This window comes from Chamaea fasciata, unplaced genomic scaffold (genome assembly GCF_029207755.1).
Source record: "Chamaea fasciata isolate MVZ Bird 193981 ecotype frontalis unplaced genomic scaffold, bChaFas1.0.hap1 SCAF_13, whole genome shotgun sequence".
Classification (NCBI taxonomy): Eukaryota; Metazoa; Chordata; class Aves; order Passeriformes; family Sylviidae; genus Chamaea; species Chamaea fasciata.
Window position 1 is genome coordinate 20,789,089 of NW_027094098.1, and position 23,367 is coordinate 20,812,455.

At 44.4% G+C, this 23,367-nt stretch overlaps 2 protein-coding genes across 5 annotated transcripts in view; one reads left to right on the forward strand and one right to left on the reverse strand.

Annotated features, from left to right (window-relative positions):
- Window positions 1-7,014, reverse strand: part of TMCC1 (transmembrane and coiled-coil domain family 1) — a 67,507-nt gene extending 60,493 nt beyond the window's left edge. For 2 of the 4 annotated variants that reach the window (XM_066195758.1, XM_066195754.1), the window contains exons 1-2: window positions 5,753-5,797; window positions 2,623-2,869 (exon numbers count right to left, since the gene is read on the reverse strand). The gene's annotated coding sequence lies outside the window, so the exon portion shown is untranslated. Of the gene's footprint in view, window positions 1-2,622; window positions 2,870-5,752; window positions 5,811-6,064 lie in introns of those variants that run through there. The other 2 variants (XM_066195757.1, XM_066195755.1) reach the window with 2 other exon arrangements.
- Window positions 7,015-14,730: 7,716 nt separating this feature from the next.
- On the forward strand, window positions 14,731-17,381 carry TRH (thyrotropin releasing hormone). The gene is made up of 3 exons (XM_066195607.1): window positions 14,731-14,799; window positions 15,805-16,022; window positions 16,867-17,381. Exons 2-3 carry the CDS (start codon window positions 15,827-15,829, stop codon window positions 17,379-17,381), a joined length of 711 nt encoding a protein of 236 aa, XP_066051704.1. The 5' UTR covers window positions 14,731-14,799; window positions 15,805-15,826.
- The last annotated feature ends 5,986 nt before the right edge of the window (window positions 17,382-23,367 follow it).

Genomic DNA, 23,367 nt, shown 5'->3' on the forward strand with positions numbered 1-23,367 from the left:
ATGCACCTTGGAGAGCCTGGCTTTCACCAACAGAACTTTTGCTTTACTAGTCAGTCAGCCGCCACTGGCCTGAACGGGCTAAGCTCGGTCTTAACAGATTCTGACCCAAAGTCGCTCTTTGTTCATCTCTCCCTCTTTAACTGCTATACAGCCTCAGGATCACGGCAAGAACACTCACTGCTCCTCACAGACAAGTGACCCTACCCCTTATGACCGTGACCCACTAAAGCATGAGCTGCTTGTTCAGTGGGCAGTGATTTACAAACATGGAGTGCTAGGGGTGCAGCAGTTCCAGCGATCCCAGAAAAGGCCACAGTCCATTTGCTAAAACCAGTATAACTGGGAATCTTGAAAAACACATTTATTTGCCCTCAGGATAATCACCATGGCAACTGGCTTCCAGGAAAATAACAGTCAACAGCTTCAGTACAAAGGCCACTATGGGATTTGTTAAGGACGCCATCAGATCACACAAATCCAAAATATACTGAAATTTGCCAAATTCATGCCTGAAGAAACTTTAAGTAGGTATCTGCAAACTTCCTGTCATAACCCATCCCACCAGCTGAATCAATGGCAGTACCACTCATCTCGACACTGCAGGGTCTTTTAATGTTCTTTGAACTTTCTAGACCCTGTATAACAGTTTAATGCAATGTTCTCTAATGTACACAATTTCACCTTTCAGACCACTTCTTTACATCAAAAGGAAACTTTATCTTATACTCAACCGCCTTGTCACTGTACACTTTAGTATTCACTATTAGTTATATGAGTTTGAATAATTAAACTGCAATATTTATATTTTTCATGAAACTGAATGTTCTCCAAAGGTAGGTCAACATCATCTTACAGTTAAGGAAATAAAGACTAATACTCTGTTTAGGGATATACACTAAGGGAGACATGCAATCTATGTATTCTTACAGGTATTCAGAGATACTGCGGGAATTGCTCTATTTTCACAGAATGGCAGCTTTTTTGGGAAATGTGCACCATTAAGTGATAGAATTACAGAGATCACAACTTATTTATATACAACAAAAAGCATGCACCAAGTTGGGTTACAGAATCCACATACCTGGCACACTGCAGAAAGCACCACTAAGATGGCAATGGGCAGCTCAGCAACCCATTCCACTCCTGGTGCGTTCCTACAGTTTCCATGAAAGCAGCTTACAGGAAATCACGCTCCTCCTTCCTGCCCAATGCTACTTTTGCACAGTGCCACAGTCAAACAACACTGCCTAGGCAGACTGAGAAACACATTTAAAGTGTGCTGCACCAACTTGTGCCCACTCGTCAGAGAATCTCACCAAGATGCCAATCCCTGGCCCCAGCTCTGCTTGCAGGCAACTGATGGAGGAATTCCTCCAGCGTATGTAAGGGGGCCCCCTCCCAAGCTCAGCACTTTGCTGGCATCACGGCTCACACCAGCACTGCAACACAGCCCACTCTGTCCTCCTGTCACAGGAACACCACCAGGCTGCCTTAGGTCAGACAGGGAGGCAGGTCAGATCTGTGTCCCTCCAGCATCAACTCAGCCTGAATCACTGGAGCATATCAACAAAAGGGCATGTGCTGCCTGCTAAATACATCCTGTACAGCAATGTGGCCTGATGAAAGATTCAGTCAGGTAGCTACTTTCAGCACAATTAGGTTTCCTTTTTAAACAAAACCCGCTAATGAATGTCTCTTCTGGAAGCCTGAGAGATGTGGGTTTGGCTGCCTTTCACTGTGACCCACCATTAACTGACAAGACCACCACTGCCCTGGAACGTAGGCATCAACATGACAGAAGGGATACCTGTGTCCAAGTAGTTTACAGAATGAACAGATGTTATCAGTGCACACTGGCCTCCCCTAAGCCCATACAGAGGCAGATAGCCAGCTTCCTCATTCCAGCTTTAGAACATGTATAGACTACGTATAGCTAAAAGCCTCCAGGAAAATAGAACTGTGCATGCTGGTGACTTCCTGTACTGCAGAAACAGCCAAGGCTGTCCATCTCGTTACCTGGGTGGAACAAACCTGCACAGAAACAAGGCAAATCCCACCCAGCTCCGCTACTCTTGTACATCACAGGCATTTGTCTAATGAGACTGCTCCCTTCTGGGGGCAGAGACACTGTGCCAGCACCTGTGCACAGGAAGGCAAGAAAATATCTTTCTTTCCTAACCTTCATTCCAGATGCCTCCCAATTCAAGGCAAGTATTCTGTAACTTCATGTGAGTGCTTTATCTAAGCAAACAGAGCAACCACCATGGCCTCCCAGGCACATTTCAATCACTGCTACGTGTCTGCCACATACTTCAAAGAAAGTTTCTGCACACCACGGTGGAATTCAGGAACTGAATGGGTGAGCAGTGAGTACAGCTTTTCTCAAGACAGTCTTTTGAGTACACCCACAGCAGGTTCAACCAAGGTCGCCCTCCATACAATGCCAGCCGGGTACTCTGGTGCTCCTACGGCCTCACCGCACACACGTATATTCTACTGCTAAAACCATGCAAAACGGTGCACATCAGTCTAAATCTGGAATACAAACATCTAGGGCTCTCTTTGCCCTCATCACATAGCCTTTCCTCTCCACGTGTTCTAAGTCACAGCAGGCATACATACCTCAAAAGTGCTCAGGGTAGCACATCTCTTTGCATAGATACGCTCACAGTTGTAATCCAAATGTCATCAACAGACATCTAACTTGAAAAAAATATAGCAGTACAAATTCCACAGGAAACAGGAAAGTCGGGAGAGGGAAGAAGATATGATTTATCAGCTTCTACATTTGCAGACATCTGCAGTCAGTACTGTAGGTCATTTTCAGAGTAAATCTTGGCAACAAAACTTCTTTGTAGAGGAGAAAGACCTGCCAAAATTAACAACCATAATAAGAAACACCATTAATACCTGAAAAACAATAAAACAGCACACAGACTCCCCTTCAGAGAAAAAAAATAACTCATTTGAAATACTGGGTTTCTGCTAGCTTTGACATATTTAAAATCAGAAGCAGCCTCTGAAGTTACCTCGTATTCTGACTACTTTAACCTGATAAATTATCTCAAGGAGGGAAATCCTCTAAGCATTAAAATAATGTTCGATCACATCAGAGCATGCAACACTATACCACATCACAGACGGCCCTGATTCAGACAAACCTTCCCAGCCTCCAAATGCCTTGATGTTCACTGGGTACTTTCCCACAGGAGTGCTTGTGTGACCAGCGACAGACTAAAGAATTAGGCCACTGTCCAAAATGAGAACCAACACAGTTTGTGATGGAAGCCCAACACAGTATGCACATAAAGTACATACATGGGGGGTATCTGCATGGCAAAAAGGTTCAGGAGTGTTGGCAAACTTCTGAACTTCTCAGGTCTGGATTTATAAATAAAATTGTTTGGATAATAAAACATGAACTTCTTTGGGGCAGAGACCTTCTGTTCTGTGTTTGCATTTTACAGGATGTGTCAGATCTAGCTTCCGAAACAAAGTTTTCAATCATACTTTGATAGAAGTGTTTTGTATTTTTGGTACATGAGTAGGATTCTTCTCTATAAATAAAAAGGGTCAACTAGATCTGCGTTACCAAAAAATGCAACCGAAAGTAAAAGGACATTACATTTCGCAAAAACATATTTAACTCCATACAATTGCTTGTTTCCTTCTTTCGTTTTTCCTTAACACACTTGGCTGGAAGAACAATTTTGAGAATTTGGAGCTTAAATTCAAGCCCAAAGAATCAGCTCATTGTGCTGTGACAATATCCAGGGTCTCAACTGCCTAGGGGAGTTAAGTATTTAAACACAGCAGAACACTGAGTTTCTAGAAGTGCAGACAACACACATCTGGCCTGCCACCTTCACATTCCATTTCATTCAGCCATCTTCACTCTTCCCAGAGATGCCGGTTTATCCTCTAGGAAACAAGCTCACAGATTTGCCGGACCTTGGAAGGGACCTCTGGATGACACCTGGGCCACCCAGGGCTCATTGCCTACAAACCACTTCTAACAAGTCTCGCTACTGCGACACCCCCCCATTCCTGGTTCCTGGCTCTGGAGAGGTGACACAAGCCCCGGCGAGCTCCAGGCCCCACGGAGAGCACGAGCTCTGTGCCGAGCAGCACACGGCGCGCCGCAGCGACCAGCCTTCGCTGGGCCTCGGGGACAGGCACAGCGAAAACCACCCCCTCTACTGCAGGGGTGAGGAGACTCCAGGTACATCAAGAAGCAGCCAACCAGCCACCTCACCTGAGAAACACCTTGCACTTGGTGCATCCAGGTGCCAAAGCCCAGCTCTCACTGGCAGACAGCTACAGAACCACCTGAGAACGTGTAACTGCTGGCTTCCCCACCAGTAAATGTGCTGGGGAAGCCAGCAGAGAGGGAAGACTCTTCCCTCAGACCTCTAAGCGAAAATTCCTAGAAACCAAGCCCAAGATATTATCACACCAAGTCTTTCTGAATGGTTCAAAAACGATTTTCAGCAAGACCAGAGGAAACACTAACACGAGGTTTGCCTGACTCCAGTGCAGCCACAGTTGCCGGCTCACAGTCAGGCACAGGCCATTCACCCAAGCACTGGAGGAGCTGACTCGCTAGATACAACCCATTTCCTGCAGAATGCACCTCTCTAAGTCAGTAAGACAGCAGCACTCATTCCCCAAGCTGAGGAGAACCCAGTGGAACTCGCTCAGGTCAAGGCATCACTACCTCAGTGACCACACTGGTAGCCTGGACTGTTACTAACGGCTTCCAACCGGCAGAAACACCTGATTTTAAGGTCTGTGGATGACGGACACTGTTTACTGATGCAGTGGGAGTTACAGTACCCTCTTCTTTCTCCTCCCATAGCCTTCCACTCAAATTTTTGCACCTTCAGTTCAGACCTTTACAACACCTACCTACCAAGACGCCTCATTAAGCTTCCCTATTCAGAGTTTTTTAGTGAAAGCGATGCCTCCACCCACCACGGGAGTTTTGCTGGCCACCACATCTGCCACTAATGCACACCAAGTATTTCTGCGTTGCCAGTGACAGCAGCTGCATCCAAGCCACAAACACAGCGTCAGCTCCAAGTCTCGTAAATTTTGGCACTCGTAAACCTTCAAAACTGCTGCTTTACATCTTAAGTTCTTTACATTAAAGGCCTGTCGCTGAAAATCTGCATTTAAGCCGGTAAATTTTGAGCTCCCCATGAAATAATTCGTGTCTTAACGATCTCATCAAAGGCAGCCAAGGCGAGCTGGAATCGGTGAAGCGAACACACGCCTCAGCCCACCCTAAAGCGGCGCGAGGGCCGCGGCGGCGCCCCGCGAATCCCCAGCACCGGCCACGGGCGCGCGGGGCCGCCCCGGAGGGGCCCGGGGCCCGCGAGGACGGCGGCGATCGCGGGGGCCCCGGCGGGACCGCGGGCCGCGGGCGCCGCTCGCCACCGCCGGCCCGGACACGGCCCCGCGCAGCCCGGGCCCTGCGCCCCGCGCGACGGCCCGGAACGCGGCGAGCGGGCCGGGCGGCCGCAGCTAGGCCGGAGGGCCCTACACCGGCCGCGGGAGCGGGGGCGGCGAGAGAGAGCGCGGCCGAGCGCCGGCTCTGGGGGCGGCTGAGGCGATCGCGACGGGCGCACCCCGGGCCGCGCCGGGCCGGCGGGGCCCCGTGGCCCCGCCCCGCGGCTCCGGGTGCTCTCCCGCCCCGCTCCCGACCCCGCTGCCTGTCCGCTCCCCATCCCGCGGTCCGCGGGTCACCCACCGGCCGAGCGGCGGCCGCTCCATCCCCGCGCGCCGCCACCGCCCGGCCCGGCCGCCTGACGTCGCGCGAGGGCAGGGCCGGGCGCGCGCGGTGGCGTCACCGGCGGGGGCGGGCCCTGCGGGAGGCCACGCCCTCCCCACGGCACCTGCGCGCCGAGGCCCCGCCCCAGCAGCGCCGCGGTCACGTGGGGCCGGGCGGGGCCGCCCGCGCTCCCGGCCCGGCCCGCCCGCGGGGCGCTCGCCGTGGTTCTCGTCGCTGTGTTGCGGTGGTCGGGGCTCCGGGCACCTCCGGACACGGGTTTTCTCTACTCACCTATCCCGTCTCCCCTTCCCGCTGGGCTCGGCCCCTTCGGGCGCAGCCACGAGTGAGCTCCCTTTTGTAGCTCCTCGCCTTGAGACCCCGACGCCCCCGCACAGCCGTGACCCCCGCACGGGTGGGTCTCGGCCCTCTCAGCCCTGGCTAAAGCACAGCCTTCCGAAGAGCAGGGAAAACCCGCCCCTACTGCCAAACACCCTTGGCTCTGACCACTGTGTCAAAGGAGCAGGAAGGGACAGTCATGCCAGGGTTGGCTCTGAATAATTGCCGTGGCTTGGAATGTTCTTAAAAGGTAAAATCCGTGCATTTCCACCACGGCAGACACTCCAGCCTGAGGTATCTCGGAGCAATAGCATTTTCCCAGCTGAGTATTAAAGGTGCTGTCATTTGATTTTCTGGCTCCTTTGACTAAATTGCTGTTGCTTTGCTCTCATGGTCCAGAAATCCTAGGGAGCCTTCAATGAAATTACAGTTCATTATAACTTGAAGGATGCACTTTAATCTGTAGATGATGGTGTAATGCAATAACATAATGAAAGAAATCACTTCCATTTGCAAGATGCTCTCTCTCTTGTAACTGCTCCAATGCGGCCAAAGAAGTTAATAAAAGAAAAGCAATTAATGCAAATAGTAATAAAAATTTAGTCTTTTTCATGTGGCACTTCAAATAAAGTCACCCTCATATCATTGCTCTTGAGCTAGGTAAATATGACCAACTCCCACTGCAGATAGAAGTGCTATATTAAAAACACCTTTCTCAAGTGTCCAGGTCTAGCCCAGCGTACTGCTCAACGTCAGCAAGGAACACCTGGGCCCCCAGGTGATCTGCACAACTTCTCTGTGTACACCAGCACATGTCCTTGTTCTGTGACTGGCTTGCCGTGGATTCTGTGCTGTGCGGAGCACTGGAATGAAACCCCGGACAGCTTTTCCCCTTGGTAAGGCATAGCTGCTGCACGGAGCCTGAGCGTAAACCGACTGTTTGCAATCTCCTTCTTCTACCCAGCACAGTCGGCACCTAACAGCACCTGGGCTCACGGGGTCTCACGTCAGCGGCCCGTGCACCCCACAGCTGCCGACGGGCACCCACAGCAGTGGGCGGAACACGACGCTGCCGACGGGCACCCACACCTCGCACCGCGTAACCCCAGGAGGTGCCCAGCAGCCAGACCCGAGGGCAAACGTGTCACACGCGTGTCGCCTGCGCTCGCACAGGCTGAACACAGCGCAGGGCGGGCACGGGGGACACACCGGGCGGAGCCCCGTGCCCCGACACACGGCCCCGGGGGCGGCTCCGTCCGGCAGGGGGCAGCAGCGCCCCGGACTGGGACCGGGCTGGGACCGGGCTGGGATCGAGATGGGAACGGGCTGGGGACGGGCTGGGATCGGGCTGGGATGGGGCTGGGAACGGGCTGGGATCGAGATGGGAACGGGCTGGGGACGGGCTGGGAACGGGCTGGGATCGAGATGGGAACGGGCTGGGGACGGGCTGGGAACGGGCTGGGATCGAGATGGGATCGGGCTGGGGACGGGCTGGGATCGGGCTGGGATCGGGCTGGGATGGGGCTGGGAACGGGCTGGGATCGAGATGGGAACGGGCTGGGGACGGGCTGGGGACGGGCTGGGATCGAGATGGGAACGGGCTGGGGACGGGCTGGGATCGAGATGGGATCGGGCTGGGATCGAGATGGGAACGGGCTGGGATAGGGCTGGGAACGGGCTGGCATCGGGCTGGGACCGGGCTGGGACTGAGCTGGGACTGGGAGCAGGACTGTATTGTCATTAGGTATAATTGGGCAAATGGTGGTGTGATCTTCAAAGCCTCAGCTGATCATATTCCCTTGAGTGCATTATCAATTTTGGGGAAAAGTGCATTAGCTATGCCTGGCTTTATTAGCTATGCCACTGCTGAAGTGGAGAGCAGGTGTGAGAAAACAAACAAGTTTGTAATCTTTGCTTGCTCTGCAAATGAATTCTTAATCACTTTGGCTCTTATTTCCATACAAGATCTAACTTTTTGATAATTATGAGAGCAACTTGGCAGCTCCACTTTCGTGGCTCAGATAAGCAGCAGGTCCAAGAGGCTTTCGATTCCTAATACTAATACATATAGTTTATTCAGATCTTTCTAAAAAGGCAGATAACACCATGCCCACCCTTGAAAAAATAAGCAAAGATCAACAACACTGTTTGTTGCCATCCTAGAATTACTTGCACCGAGAAGCAGGTCTTACTGCATCAGGATGAAAGCAGAATATCATTTCAGTCTTTGTCATGGGAATGTCTAGCTCTGTGTCAAATTCTGACCCTTCTTGATCCATCTGATCAATATGCTAAATTAAATCAACTTGGGCTGAGCAGCCCCTACAATTTATACAAGCAAGAATTTGGAGCAGTGTGGATAGGAAGAAAGAGAAACGAGAGTGTCTTTTCAGTGATTATGTGCAATTAGATCTGATTATGGTTAACAATGACACAGATAACACAGTTCTAACACCAGCTGCCCCAATTCTACTCTCAGTACCTCCAGCTGTGTGACTGTGCTCCAGCCCTTGCACCACCAATTCGTTCTAAAACTAGAGAGCTCTTTAAATGAAGAAAAAAGTCAGAAAATCATCACCAACTGTTGTTTAATTTCAGGGTCACCAATTGAGTGTTATAGTTTTCTCCCCAGTCTTTCTGCTCCCCTAAAGGCAGTTTGTTCCTTGCAACAGATGCCCAAAGGAAAAATCCTCCCCTGCTGAAGACCCCTGGTGGAAGCATACATGTCACCCGGCCAACAACTCAAACTTCTTTCTTTGCTCTTCAGTGGCTAAATTAGGAAGTCAGAGTGTTCTTGTTTTCAAGTCTCATACGAGATGTGAGACTTAATTTAAAGACATTTTGTTCAGTCAGAAGCACCTAAATGGTCATTGATTGTTTTTTCTTAGTTGGTTATGTAAGTCTCTTTAAAAACACAAACTGTTTGTTATTTTTGCTCTGTTCCCATTGCTAGACAGACTACAGGGTTTGTCTTAACATTACTGAAATAAGAAAAATACAAGTTTGAACAAGTCAAGCCTAAACTGTTACACTCTTGAGCACCAGGAGAATTGCCATGGAATTGAGACAAAGCTGTCCAGGCACAGTCATGTTAATTAGAAACATCTGCAAGGACCCTGGAGAAAGCACATCTGGTTGGAAAATTTCCATCATCATTTGGATGCTGAAAATTCAATAACACAAGGACAATATTACTTTATGCCAGTTAAAGATAATAGGATGGCTATAGCTCCCCTTTGGTTCACTGGGCTCTGAGCAGCACAGCAGCACCTGCAGGTACAACCCTGTGAGCAGTGTTAAGGAAACTTTCCTGTCTGACCACCCAGGAGCCACTCTGGCATTCACACTCGCACCACCTGAGCTGGGACTGAGACCCCTTCGCAGCTGCTACCCCCACTCTCACACAGTCACACCAGGTTTCCTTACCTGGCTTGGACATTAATATATTTTCTGAAGTAGACAAACATTAAATAAGCAAAGACCTTTTAGCAACCTCTGGCAATATCAAGTAAGATGACACAATATCACTCATTTAACTTAATCTTTTTGCTTGGGTTCCTAGGAGATAGCACTTAAATTCTGCTACAATCACAAACTTACTCTATATCTATACAATTTTTCAAGGGTTGATTCACACATTATAATAGGGCTCTGCTTCTGCTCTCACAGCCAGAACAAGAGGACAGTACCTGGTACCGAGACACTGCCACTGTTCCATATGCCCAGATCAAACTTCCCCAAATCTATTCTTGCTACATGATGAAACTTGCCCCACTTCAAACACAGTATTTTGGCAAGGTGAACTGAGCTGTAAATTTGCTTCATCTGATGACTAAATCCCTGTTGGAAGTGACCAAGATCTTGAGTCCTGTCATTAGCAGCTGTGACAAAAACCCAGGCTGGGCAGCTGGAGTTTTTTTGGTGCTTGGAGGCATAGAGTCGTGCTTGTTTCATGAAGTGACATTATTTGGTTTGAAAGATCCTGGACAGTGCCTGAAACAAGAAACAGGGCACAGAAATATTTTTTTTCTGACGATGGCCAATTTATTCCCAAATCACAGGGTTCTCTTGACTAGAAAACTATAGAAATGATCCTGCATAAACATTGTGGAGATAATTACAAAATAAAGAACCACTACAATGAATCTATTGAGATCCTTAATTCCAAACTGCCACCATCCCAGAAGGAACAAACTGTGAGTTAGTCTGACTCTTAAGTATACAATTAAGCCTGTCAAGTTTTGGCTCCACAATACGCTGTTTAATATTGAAAAATCTGTCAGTAAACCAGTATGTGGCATTAATGTCATAATGCTTTGGGTTTGCTTCCTCATGGAACAATAAAACTATTTAGCCGAGACAAGCAACATGTTATTTATACACCTTTTGGCAACAGTTTTAATGCTATGTGGGATATTGCCCTTTCCTTCTAATATAATAGTTCCCTTTTTGGATTGAAATTGATGAGGGGAGCTGTATATGTGTTCCATGTGGAATTTACTCAGTAATTCTGTTAAGGGCTTCCTCACAAAGAAATAAATGTTCTCAATCTCCTTCAATACTCATCCTACTCATTATTTAAAACAGAAGGCCTAATCTCTCCATATATTAAGTTTCCTCAAAGGGTTTTCTATTAGTTTCAATGAATTAAAGAGAATTAGGCTTCAACGCTTTTATGTTTGCAAAACTATGAAACTCTGGGGCTTACAGTCAGAGCAGAAGGTTATGCCATTTCTGGAATTTTTCAGAAGGAGGTGTCAATTGAAAGTTACACAGCTTTCAAAAGGGATCCTTTACACGTCCTTACCATGTTCAGGTCATGCTTCAAGTGCCATTCAGTATCAGCCAGCAGAGCTTCTAATAATTTCATCAGATTCTCCAGGCCAATTCCTTCACCTGGCTCAAACTAAAGCTCGCCCCCAAAATGCCTCAGAGCTCACATCACAAACAAGTGTTTACCACTACAGACTTCTGCACTAAGCAACAAGAGAAGTATCGTGGTGTGGGCTCAGTGCTGCAAGAAACAGAACATGGTAGACGAGTTACCTTCGTTTCCCTTCCCAGATTTTATATTCACAGCCAACGAAAACGAATGGGAAAGCTGTCCTTATTATTCCTCAAGAGTTCTGATTTTGTGATGACTTGTAGCAAAACCAGCTGGGCTGTGATGAGCTGATCTGCTGCCCACAGTGAAGCCCCTCTGGCTGGGTATGTCTACACAAAGGAATCACTTTTGCTAACACTGGTGGTGACCACAGTAGGCTGCATTTCAAAAACCTTCTTCACGTGTCATTGCATCCACTCAGTACTGCCTAGGTCCATTTACTTCGCAAATGAGTTTTGGGGACCAGCAGATAGAAGTTGCTTGGAACCCTGCCTCCAGTAGTGATTAATATTTAATACAAGGTTTGTAGATTAGGTATAATATCTTCTATTGTAGTGACATCTATTGCCATGAAAAGCTGACAGTTCTGGGGGATCATAAGTCCTTTTTTAGTCCTAAGAGGAGAGACAAACTTTCAGATATGAATGCATTTCCTTAGGCCTCAGAAAGGTTTGTACTACTGAAGGCTTGCCTCCCTTGTAGAACTATACTATGGGCCTAATAATAAACCATCTAAAGATCATTGTGGCTGTACAGACTCTGGCACTCTGCTGTCATTAAAATCAAAATGAAGAAAAGCTGGAATTATACCTCTCACAAAAATACAATACATCCTCCTCCAGGGCAAACTATTTACTTGTTCTTATGCAAGAAGGATCTTGTTAAGAAGATCAGGTGGAAAGAGAGAGTTGTCCACCTATTACTGATACCCATCTCCCTAATTTTCTGCCTGAGTAGTTCAATCAAGGAACAAACTGGGAGGAGTGATATAAACAAACTGTGCTTCTACATTTTCCAGAGAAAAGAAAAGAGCTGATTTGCCTCTCATTTCTGTTAGCAAACAAGTCATTCCAAATCCACAGCACCGTTAACAAGAGGAAGTTCAGAGAGAACAGCTTAGATTTGCAGCCATTGCAAGAAATACAATTCAGGAAATATCAAAGAGGATAAAGTTATTTAAAGAGATGAGAGTATTGAAACTACAGTCCTAGTGACAGTGTACAGTTAATAAAAATTAATGAGATGCCTTAAGAAGTCAGTGGAGGTATTTCCCTCATTCTTGCACACAGAAGTAATGTCATGTAGGTAACCTTTTAAATGAGAAAGATGTGTGCCTTGTGAGGTTCTACCAGAAACCAAACCTGTTTTCAATAAAGGAACGCTAAGTGAACAGATTCTGGTCTCACTCCCTAAATCTAAAACTACAGATCTGTGACAAAAGGCAAACCACTTAAAATTCAGCATCTCCTAGTGAAACTGGTAACAAATGCAATGAGCCATTAATTCCAAAAAGAGTATTTTTTATTCCTATAGGTAAAGAAAAGCAGTTCCCATAACAACATCTATATTTCAGGATTCCTGGAGGGATGGCCATACTAAAAATGAGTGATGTACTTCAGTTACTTATCTCCAACAGTGACAAGAGCAAGGCGAAGTAAGACGTAAAAATTCAAAAATCTGCCAAGGAGAACTTTCTGCCTGACTTCATGATGTCATGGCTGACTAACTGCACAAAACGTGAGTGTTTATATTCTTTAAAACAGAGATGAGACTAGGGTTAGCAGCAGGTTTTCTCATTATTCACCTTCGAGATGTTTTTAGGGACCAGCTGTGTGCCCAGTGACAGCCCCAATGCTAGGGCCCCATTGCTATGAACATCTGCACTGAGCTGGACAAGTGCTCAGCACAAGTGGAGGGAGGCACCGGGCTCCTGGTGACGTGTGCTCAGTGACTGCACCAGCAACACAATCAACGTGCAGGCTGGACTGGGGAGCAACGCAGACCTCAGTCCTCACAGATCACATGTACGGGTCTGACTCTGCTTTTGGAGGACTTGTCTGCCTCCCAGTTTCTTCGTTTAGAAGCCCCTTGAGAAGATGGGGTGCCCGTGAGGATGTTTAAAAGAAAAATCAGGAACTTCCTCAACTGAGCTGATACAAAAGATCAAGGGACGTGATGCACCTGTGATAAAATACAGCAGTTGGACAAAGGGGTTGAGGATCACCGTGGTGCTGAAATGCTGTATCTACATGTGAAATGTGGTAGTTCAATATCTGGGTGCAAATCTAGAACCTACCGGAGACTGAGATGTGGACTGGGAGCCAAACCCTGTGCTGACACAAGCTCTGGGCAAGTCTGGGTTGTCAATGCATTTGTGACAAGAAAACAAGCTCTCTCTCCTACCCATGAATTCATCTCAGTGCTATGAGTAATCGTGCAGTGAGGGAGAGGAAAGAACACTTACACTTATCAAATAATCCTCCAGAAATCTTTTAAATAGGAAAATCACCTGTGGGTAAAATGAAACTGAAAAAAATGTAGCTGGAAAAAAAGCAAAATAGAACTTTCAAAGGAAGGGCATCATATTAAAAACAGACAGTTTTCCAGCTGTGAAATAGAAAAAGGACATTTTTCATGAAAAATCGCCGACTCTTTGAGGTGCTTAATTTTAACTTTCTTCCTTTAAACAAAGCATTAAAACTCTACTAAATAAGTCTGAGCAAAGAGGCAAAGCTGGCCAGACTGGAAATGCACTGTGAATATAATTTTGTACCTGCTGAGGAGCTTTGCATGGGGATGTAATAGTAACACAGGACTTCACCCATGTTCTCTAGAGGTAAGTTCAAAAGTGTCAAGAAGCAGATTTAAACGAGAATGAAACCAGGCAGTTTCCCATTTCATCAATGCCCACTTTCATTTATAGGGCAATACAGTAATTTTTTAAACTGAGGTGTTGTACCTGAGAGACCTTAAGGAGTTACTACGCCTAGGAAATGCCAAGCAGTTGTGCACCCTGTTTGAGCAGTACCATGTGGAGCAGTATCTTAAGTAGACAGATGGGTTAAAGACAGGGAGTCTTATTTCCAGTTACAATAGTACAATGCTTTTTGAGGCACATACCAGCAACATAAACATGTTTTAATATTTAATGCTATGCACCCCATGTTCTAAAATACATTTTGTGGAAGCCTATGCCAAAAAATATGGAAATGTGAGCCAGAAACAGTATAGTGTCATGCAGAATAAGAATCCATAATATACACTTATTTAAATATAATCCACTACCTTTCTGCCATTGTCTTTCTTCCCTAACCTAATTAATTACCTACCTCTCTGCTTTTACTCCAAAACACTTGCTTAGTAGAAGACAAACAAGCTTAGTTTTGTGAAGCAAAGAAAACCTCCTTTTCTTTATGCTGAGTTACATAAAATTCAAGATCATCTATTTGGAGAATGGGAAAATAACAATTTCTGGGAGTCAAGCATGGATATATGGAGGCCAGCAGATAACTGTGCATCTTAACATGCATTTAAAATGCAGTTCTCTGAGAGCAGTTAAAAAAAAAAAAAGGACACATCATATCCCCTAAATTACCTATTACCTCAGGGCTGTTTGCATAAGGGGTCCAGAGGCAGTACAGTATAAGTACAGAGATGTGAGCCATGCAGAGAGCACACGGCAACGCTTCTGTTGGACACTCGGTGTGCCTGCAGCAGCAAAAGGGCAACTCTGAAGCTCAGGTGCACAAACAGCTTTAAAGGACTTGGCAGAAGCATCAAGCAAAAATCTGAAACTACAAAACAGGTAATTTATCAAATAATTTCCTTTTTAGCAGATTCTACCTTTCTGTCTAGAGATTGCTCTGAGTCAAATTGCCTGTGTGATGTTCTTAGGGCTGTTATTCAAGGATTTTGTCAGAACTGATAAAAACCTGCCAATAACAAAGGTAATGAACCCATTTTCTATTTCAAAAATTTGTGAGACTTCATAAAATTGTGCATTTCTTTTACGTGATGATATAATTAAGCTAAATGACTGCTATAGTAGTATTAAAGATGTATTCCATTCCACTGAAGGAACTCTGCTTACTGTAAAATAAATCCCTAAATGTGTTAGGAATTCAGTGCCAGCTAGAAGAAATAGAAAAATACTTGGTATCTGGGCAAGAGGTAATAGAGGATACAATTATAATTATGTCCCTGAAAAAAATCTAAGGTACTTCCCTCATTTCTTTCCATGCAAGAAATCTCCCTGCCCTACAGATCATAGCTGTCTTCTTAGCCTGACAAATATCCAGGCACAAGGCTACTTTAAATGTATAGAAAAAGATAGCAAAGCACTAGTGGATTATTTAAATGTGGCTTTAACTAAAGGTAGAATGGAAGTCCTGCTAATCTCAGTATCATTTTAAAATGATCCCCTAGGAAGGGCAATTGCCTGGTGGAGATAGCCGGTATAGATGCCTGTACCTTGTGTGTGCAGAGTTCAAGGGGGAAACTATGTTTGCCTCTTGGCAGAAGGCAGAGTAAAATCACTGCTTTTCAGAATCACCTGTGCCTCAGGGAGTTCGTATCTTATTTATTCTGCCAGAAAAATTAACAACTACCTGGTTTTAATTATGAAGAATTTAGATGCTTTGGAGGATAAAAAACAAACGGAGAGGTTAGTAATAGAACTGAGGAAAAACCCTAAGAGATTTCAATCTCTGCAGCAGTGCCATATTTGTTTTTCAGTGTCTGGAAATATTGCTGTTATTGCTAGGTTTGCTTGCTCCATCCTCCTCCCCTGTTGTTCTCTGTCCAATGGAAGTTGCAGGAACCCCTGTCCCAAAATGCCATCTATCCAGCTGCCACTGCTACTCCTCTGTTTGACCTTATGTGGTGTTTGCTTCAACGGGGGACATCTCCTTCCAGAGGAGAGTGAGAACATGGGAAAAAGTCCCCTGAATGACATCCTTCAGAGATCTGAAATCCTCATTCTTCAGTCTGCCCTCAAGAAAGCTGAAAAGGAAGAAGAGATTAATAAAGGTACATGTCTCACTGGGGACACCCATGTGGTGATGGGATAGCATTTGGCCGAGATCATTAGATCCAAGGTATGATTTCCAGACCATAATGTTCATACTTAGAACTGGAACTAAGGGGAGGGGAAGGATAAGAGGGCTGCTGCAATACACTGACAGACAATTCTTCATAGATGCTTTCTTCTCTAAGATCTCTTTGCTCAGGAAAGGCTGTGTCATTAAGCAGCTGCTGCATAATATAAAGGTAGAAGCCTGTCACAGAAAACCTGTTTGTCCGGCAGGTACTTCCCTAGGGAAGCTCTAGTAGGACCCATGAAGGACATTCTGCAGTCGTGGGCCCTGTACCTAATGTAAATTAGAGGTGGGGCTGCTGGCATTCACCTACTGCCTTAATCCACTGGTTCCTACCCCCCAAGAGGGGGCTGTGAATGCTAGAGGCTGCTCCAGTGTCTGCCCCTCCCACCTTGTAGATGCTCTGCTACCAGTAGTCACAGCAGTGGAAGATCAGACTCAGGGATTGCAGGAAACAGCACAGAGGTGCCTGCCAGCAAACAGGAGCACAGGGCCCTTCCAGAGTGGAAGATGAGCTGGCCCCAAGTGCCCACAGAAAAAGCCATCCTCCCTCTTCACATCAATGCTGAGAATTGGTTATGTTGAACCAAGACCTGAAATACTAAAAACAGCTTAAGAATGCATAAGAGACACTGATAGTGTTATGACTGGCAGCTGGAAATACTGAGTTGGCTTTCAAAGAGCCACAGATTATGATCCTGCTCCACAAATTCCTATTACAACTTCCTTAGGGAGGATTATGGGGTCTTATTAATGTTATTCTTTTCCTTGGTCAGAATCAAATGCCCCTATGCTACACTGGCTTTCCAAAAGACAACACCCTGGGAAAAAGTACCTAAGTAACCTGGAGAAGAGACAGCATCCTGGAAAAAGAGAGATGGAAGATGACCTTGACGTCTATCTGGAGCTGAAAAGGCAACAGCCTCCCAGCAGAAAGTCACTGTTGGATCAGCTTGCTAACAGCCCTAGGGCACAGCCAACCTACATGAATGAGTTATCCAAAAGAGAACATCCAGGCAGAAGATATCTGATGTACAAGCACCAGCGTCCTAGCAAAAGAGGCTGGAATTATGAGGCAGAGCTACACGGTAAGAAGCGCCAGCATCCTGGAAAAAGACACTGGAATTCTGAGAGCTCAGATGACACAGGCCCCTGCAACATTCGGGAGTCATTCACCTGTCACAAAGGCAGCTTGTTGCTTGATTTAGTAGATGTTAGCAGAGACAGGGTAGAAGAAAAGCGTCAGCACCCAGGAAAGAGATCAGCATGGGAGAGTGAAGGAGAGGAATGAGAAAATAATTGTGTAGCACTTGAATTTGATGAAGCAAACTGCCAGATTACCAAAACATTCCCTTCACTCCTTTTTGGCTTCCTGTTGCTGACCTCTGCACCTACCTTTCAGTGTGTTAATGTTCCCATCCAAGTTAATGGCTTTGTTACACACTTAAAGCAAAGGAACGAAAGGACCCATCTGAATGGAACAGCAAGTACTGGGAATCTTCAATTCCCTCACTTTAGGAAGAGAGCTTATTTTCTTAGGAGCCCGGACTCCAGAATAATCCAACTATATGTTTCTAAATTACTAAAGCAGGCTTTTAAATTTGTGTTCTGACACTACTGAAGTAGAATAATTAGGTGGTTTCTTCTCACATCAGTGAAATCAGTAAATGGGGAGGGAGAAAAAAGAACATATGTCAATTGTTTCAAAATTAAATACAGTAGGTTTTCTGTTCTAAATTATAACATTCTGGACACCTGAGTCCTCGTACTCTACAATCTGTCCAGACAGTAAGCACTGGAGAGACAGGAACAGTTTCAACTGGAACAAAATTAATGAGTGACTTCATAGTTTGACTTGGAACTGACACAGGAAAACTCTTTTCACCTAGGAGGCTACAGAGTGCAAACGGTTAATGCATCCCTGAACATCTCAATCACACGTTGTGACCTCCCTGATCGTGTACAGCCCACACTAGAACTCCCACACTTCAGTCATGCCACTTGAAATCATGCCTTCTCCTCAGACATTTAATAACAAAGCAAGAAGAGATCCTTTCCTTCCAGTGAGGATTTCTGATTTCTCTCCTGTCAAAGGAATGCTTTTACTTTCTGTGGTCAGACTTCCAAAAGTGTTCATTTGATATGAATAATTCAATAAACATGAATAGTCAACTCTGGTGTCCTTATTGGTTGTGCAAACACACTGCAAGAGCATGAAAAACACACAACCAACTCAAGTTAAATAAAATAACATCAAAGGGTATTTTTCTATGTACAATCTCCTTGCATGCTGGTGGTCAGCACATGCTTGCACTTAAAACTAACTACTGAAGTAGAAGGATGATAGACTCCCTTTAAAAATCTTCCACCTGTATGACCCACAGAATATGCGTCTGGGTTAAACTCACACCAATCATGCCACCCACTTCACAGGGAACTTGATGAGAAACTGATTTCCTGTTTATGGATCTAAACAATAGATTTCCTGATTTTTGCCATTGGTATGCATTTACTGAGCACATTGAACGCAATGTGCTCAGTACTCATATCACTTCTACATTCAAAGAGATTGCAGCACATCAATATTTTTCTAGAATGCTATTTTTATAAACAAATTAGTATATTTTCCATTAACATTCATCCTCAATACCATTGAGACACATTAGCTGACTTGGAACTCCTCCTCGGTTATAGAAGTCAGCTTTGCAGAAGTCAGTTTAGCTACCCTGAAGAAAAATCATTAATCATCTCACAAGTTTCACTGACATTAGATGCCCACAGGCTGATCAACACTTAACATGGTCTATCAAACAATTTCTAACTTTGGAGGTAAAATGCTGTTCAGTATGTGACAATGGACAGACATCTTCTATTGACAGGGGGTTTCTAATGAACAAGTGCTGAAGAAATCCTGAGAGAGAAGATAGGTGAGGACATTTCATATTCTTCAACTTCCTTCAGCACACTTACTATATCTGATGCTTTTTTAAATGTTTCATTTGCATTTTATCAGGGAAAAACTGATTTCTCTGAAGAATACCATTTTTGGCAGTGAATGAATGCTTCTTAAACCTTGGGGAACACTACTTGCTGTGAAATCTTCAAAACAATGAAAAACACAAGAGAAAAATTATCAACTGGGTAAACATGGGTGACAGCAAGGATTACATATTTCAAAAGTTCTTTTTTCTTTTTTAACTCACTCCAGTATTTCAAATTGTCCAGATTCTTGTTTGAATCAAAAGGACATTTTCTCCCAGTATCTGCAAGAAGGTTTCATCTCTATTTATTAATTTTTTCCTGTTATCTGCAGTGTTGCAGACATACTAACAGGCAGGTACACTCTTTGTCCTACAGACATCATTCTCAGAGCATTGACTGCCACTGGCGATTTCACACCTTCGTGACTATGAAGCACACACAAGCACAAGTTCAAAGTTAAGTATTTGTCAGATTTATCTACACCTTAAAAGCTTTTCGGCTCTAGAGTTTGGCTAAGGAACTAAGCAGAAAATAGCCAGATTTATCCTTTAATGCTATGCTTGTTTGAATAGTAAATATAGTGCAATCTCAGCAATATGAACAACACAGATATATATGTACTGTTTAGTTATAAGGCAAGAATTAGTTAATTGCATATCTCTCTCATCATCTTATTTGTATCGTATACCTTCCTCTCACTGTCACTTTTTATTAGAACTTTAGAGAATTTAATAGCCAAGCAAACATCCACAAGTAACTAGTTTTGCTCTGTCACTCACACTATGACAACTGCAGGACCAGGCCTTGCACTTGCACAGTTCTCTGAGGAAGTGCACTATCTGTCTGTCAGACAGGATGGGGCTCTTCAGGAATGAGAACAAACCAGCAGCAGACTTGGTCCAAAGGTCATGGAAGTCAGTAGAAAAATCTCCTCTGCAGAATCTGAATTAAATCCACAGAGCAAAGTTGTGGAATGGCCCTAATGTGGCAGCACAGTCATGTAAAATCTTATTTCCAGCCTTAACTGAGACTAAAACAACCTTGCACAGATGAGTTCTTTGTAGATTCCAATGCAGTTAGATATATCTGAGTATTACCGGTTACTGAGACATAAGGGAGCTTGATTCCTAAAGCACAGATTTTACAAGTGTCTTCAAAATGAGCTTTGCGTTTAATGAGAGGAGAAAGTTCATGTGAACCAGATGTATAATTAACATTTCCTGCAACTACTTTCAACACCTCTCACCATTACTGTTCTATGCCCCCTCCCACACACTTTATGAGCCTTGACCTCTTTGCTGACCCACTGTAATTAACATCAGCTGAGTGTTTCCAAGGGACATGTGGCCCAAACAAACACCTTTATTACTACTTATAACGGCTCATTAGTTGAAGAAAGTTTGAAAACAACACCATCACCACAGCTGCAGTAGAGTCACTGCTGCCCTAGTAACTCAGTTAACATTAAAGGATCAGCTGCAACTTTAGAGCGTCAGTCAGGTCAGGACATCGTTATAAATAAAAAATATGACTGAAAGAAGCCAAGTGGAGAACACAAGTGGGATAAGGCTGTGTGAGGTCTAGATTGTACAGAGACGTGACACAAAAAATGAAGACGGAAATCCTTTTGATTCTAGGAAATGACTATCAGCATTGGGGTGCAGAAGCCTCTCTTCCCTTTCCGATAAGAAGAGCATAAACTACCCACTCGTGCAGGGTAATGAGGAAAGGTTGGACACAGAGACCTTCAATAAAACCAAATGGGAAACTCCTCGAGAAAAATTAGTTAATGTACCTGCTTTAAGATTGCTTTTAGACCTGTGTGAAGACATTTGTGCTTTGTTTCCCTGATGAAACCAATACAGCTTAAAAGTACTAAGAAGGAAACGACATTTGTCAGGCACCAGACAATTCACCTTGTCTGCTTCCACGAGATGGAAGGAGCACTGGCTGAAGGAGTGTTACTAGATCATAAATTGTATCAGTATGCTAGAGCAGGATACCCGTTTCTGACAGGGATGAGGCATGTCAGATACCAATACAATGGAACGATCCCAGCCAAAAGGTGAAACCAGCTCTTGAATTTATTTCAGCCACTGCGGTTTGAACTGACAGCCAGTGATCCAGACAAGATAGCAGTATGTCACAGACGGGTTGACTGAAGGAACACTAACAGCTAACATTTCCTCACTTTCTTCCTGCTCATACGCATTGGAAAGAGGGGGCATCTGGACTTAATAAATTGCACAAATACTCCTACAAAATGGAATGTGGGTAAACAAGGATCCAACATGCCACAGCTAGTTAGTTCATTGCCATCTCCTTTCTGTAATGATGTAAGGAATGTGATGCAGCATAGACAATTTAATAGCTGATTGGTATAGGGAAAACATTAGATTATGACTCAGAAAACCAGGGAAAGTGATCTGAAGAGTCAGCCTGAAATATGCTTGCTGATTAATGTAATTTTCACAGAGAAACATATGTTTCCACCATAAATTCCCTCTTGATTTTGAAGCTGATACTGTGTGGGGTATCTGAAGAAGCTTTGTGAAAAAAGAAGAAGAGGAGGAGAAAAGTCAAGACAAATGAAAAATATGGTAAGAATTTATGAAAGGTTCTCTGAGCCAAAACAGTCAAGACGAAAAACAATCTCTTTGAACAAGCAAGTGGTGTTGGAAAAGAGAGCAACAACAATCCTTCAAAAAAATCATAAATCTTTCCCTGTCAAATACAAACTGGTGGGGGTAATCTACTGCTGTCTTCAAGAAAGGGAGTGGTTGCTGCACAAGTCTGTAGACAAAAGAGAAGATGAGAGGTTAGAAGACAGCACCCAAATGTGGTGTACTTGCCATTTGAAATGAATCCAGGCATTGTGGTGTACAGCTCTCACAGTTAAACCGTTAAATTAAATGTAAATGCAAAGGAATTCTGAATCTTCCCATCTCTCCTCTTTATAATTCACCTAGTTTATGGAAGTGCTGCCACTCCATGGCACTCTGGACCAATATGACAGATTATTCAGCAGTGTCAAGGGACTAAACAAACTTGAGATGATGACTGGCTTGCAGGTACCAAAGCAGTTAACCAACAAATCAGATAACAGGGGCTCAACAAGTTGTCAGCTGTTGCTCTTACAAACCGTGAGGCTGTCAGTTTGGATTGACGAGACTGCAAACACAGTAAAAATCATGGGTTTGGCATGGAAATGTAGCTTCTATCCTGTCTACACAGACTAATTAAACAGATTTGTTATGTATCAAAAATGTTTAGTATAAGCAACTTGAGTACATTGAATATATGAGCTTTGGTAAAATGATCAGCAACATGAAAATATTTTAGTTCTCTGAACAAAATGAAAAATACAGGAAATTTTGGGTAAGATCCACCTAAACAAACAAACAAACAAAACATCTCCTCTGCTAAACTAAAATCAAAAATCATTAATGTTGTAAGATGAGTTTCGTGCTACCCATTTCAATGTTAGGCAATTTTAATGAATTTTTAAAAGATCTATCATTAAATTATAAAATTGAATTTAGGAAAATTTTAAAAACAGCATTAAGGTAAATTAAGTGACCATTTTGTTTAGGGAATATTTACAAAGAACATTCTGATTTTCCCAAGAACAGTCTGATTTTTCTGATTTGACTCTGCTTACACTCTGTTTACAGAGTCTATATTGAACTCAATGCTGTTCAGTTTCAGATATTATATATCTGAATATTATATATTATAATATTATATTCATATTATAAACCTTTTTTTCAGTATGTTTGTGAACAGCATTCCACTTAACTACCCTGAGAAGTAGACAGGCATCATTTGCATTTACCTCTCCTGTGCTCAGGTCAGATTCCATCATTCAACATTCCAAATCCACCGAAGGTATTACAAGAAGTCAAAGAACACAGGTGACCCCAACTGGAACATATTTCTGATTGAACTGGGCCATGGCTACGGGGCCAATTGTGTCCCCCTTCTCAGCCGTATTCCCACTGAAATTTCTCCTCTTGGACATCAGTAGCAATGACCAACTTAGCAAAAAAAACAGGTTCTAAAATTCACAGTTAAGACACCGCACAAACATATTTTACCACTTATTTTCTTTATGTTTGCAAAGGACCTTGATTGTGGCAGAGGAGGAGGTACTTAATAGACGTGGGGTTTTGTCAGCTGAGCTTTCATATCCCAGCGGCAGGATGGGGCAGTACAGGTCTGACTCTCTGCTGGAGCAAGTCCTTCTGTGTTACTGCTTGTTTGCATTCGTTCCCTGTGAGCCATCACTGACACAA

Excerpts from the sequence above, each read along its gene's own strand:
- TRH (XM_066195607.1), top strand. The coding sequence starts at position 15,827 with ATGCCATCTATCCAGCTGCCACTGCTACTCCTCTGTTTGACCTTATGT. Across the intron at positions 16,023-16,866 it reads GGAAGAAGAGATTAATAAAG|AATCAAATGCCCCTATGCTA; the intron begins GTACATGTCTCA and ends TTCCTTGGTCAG.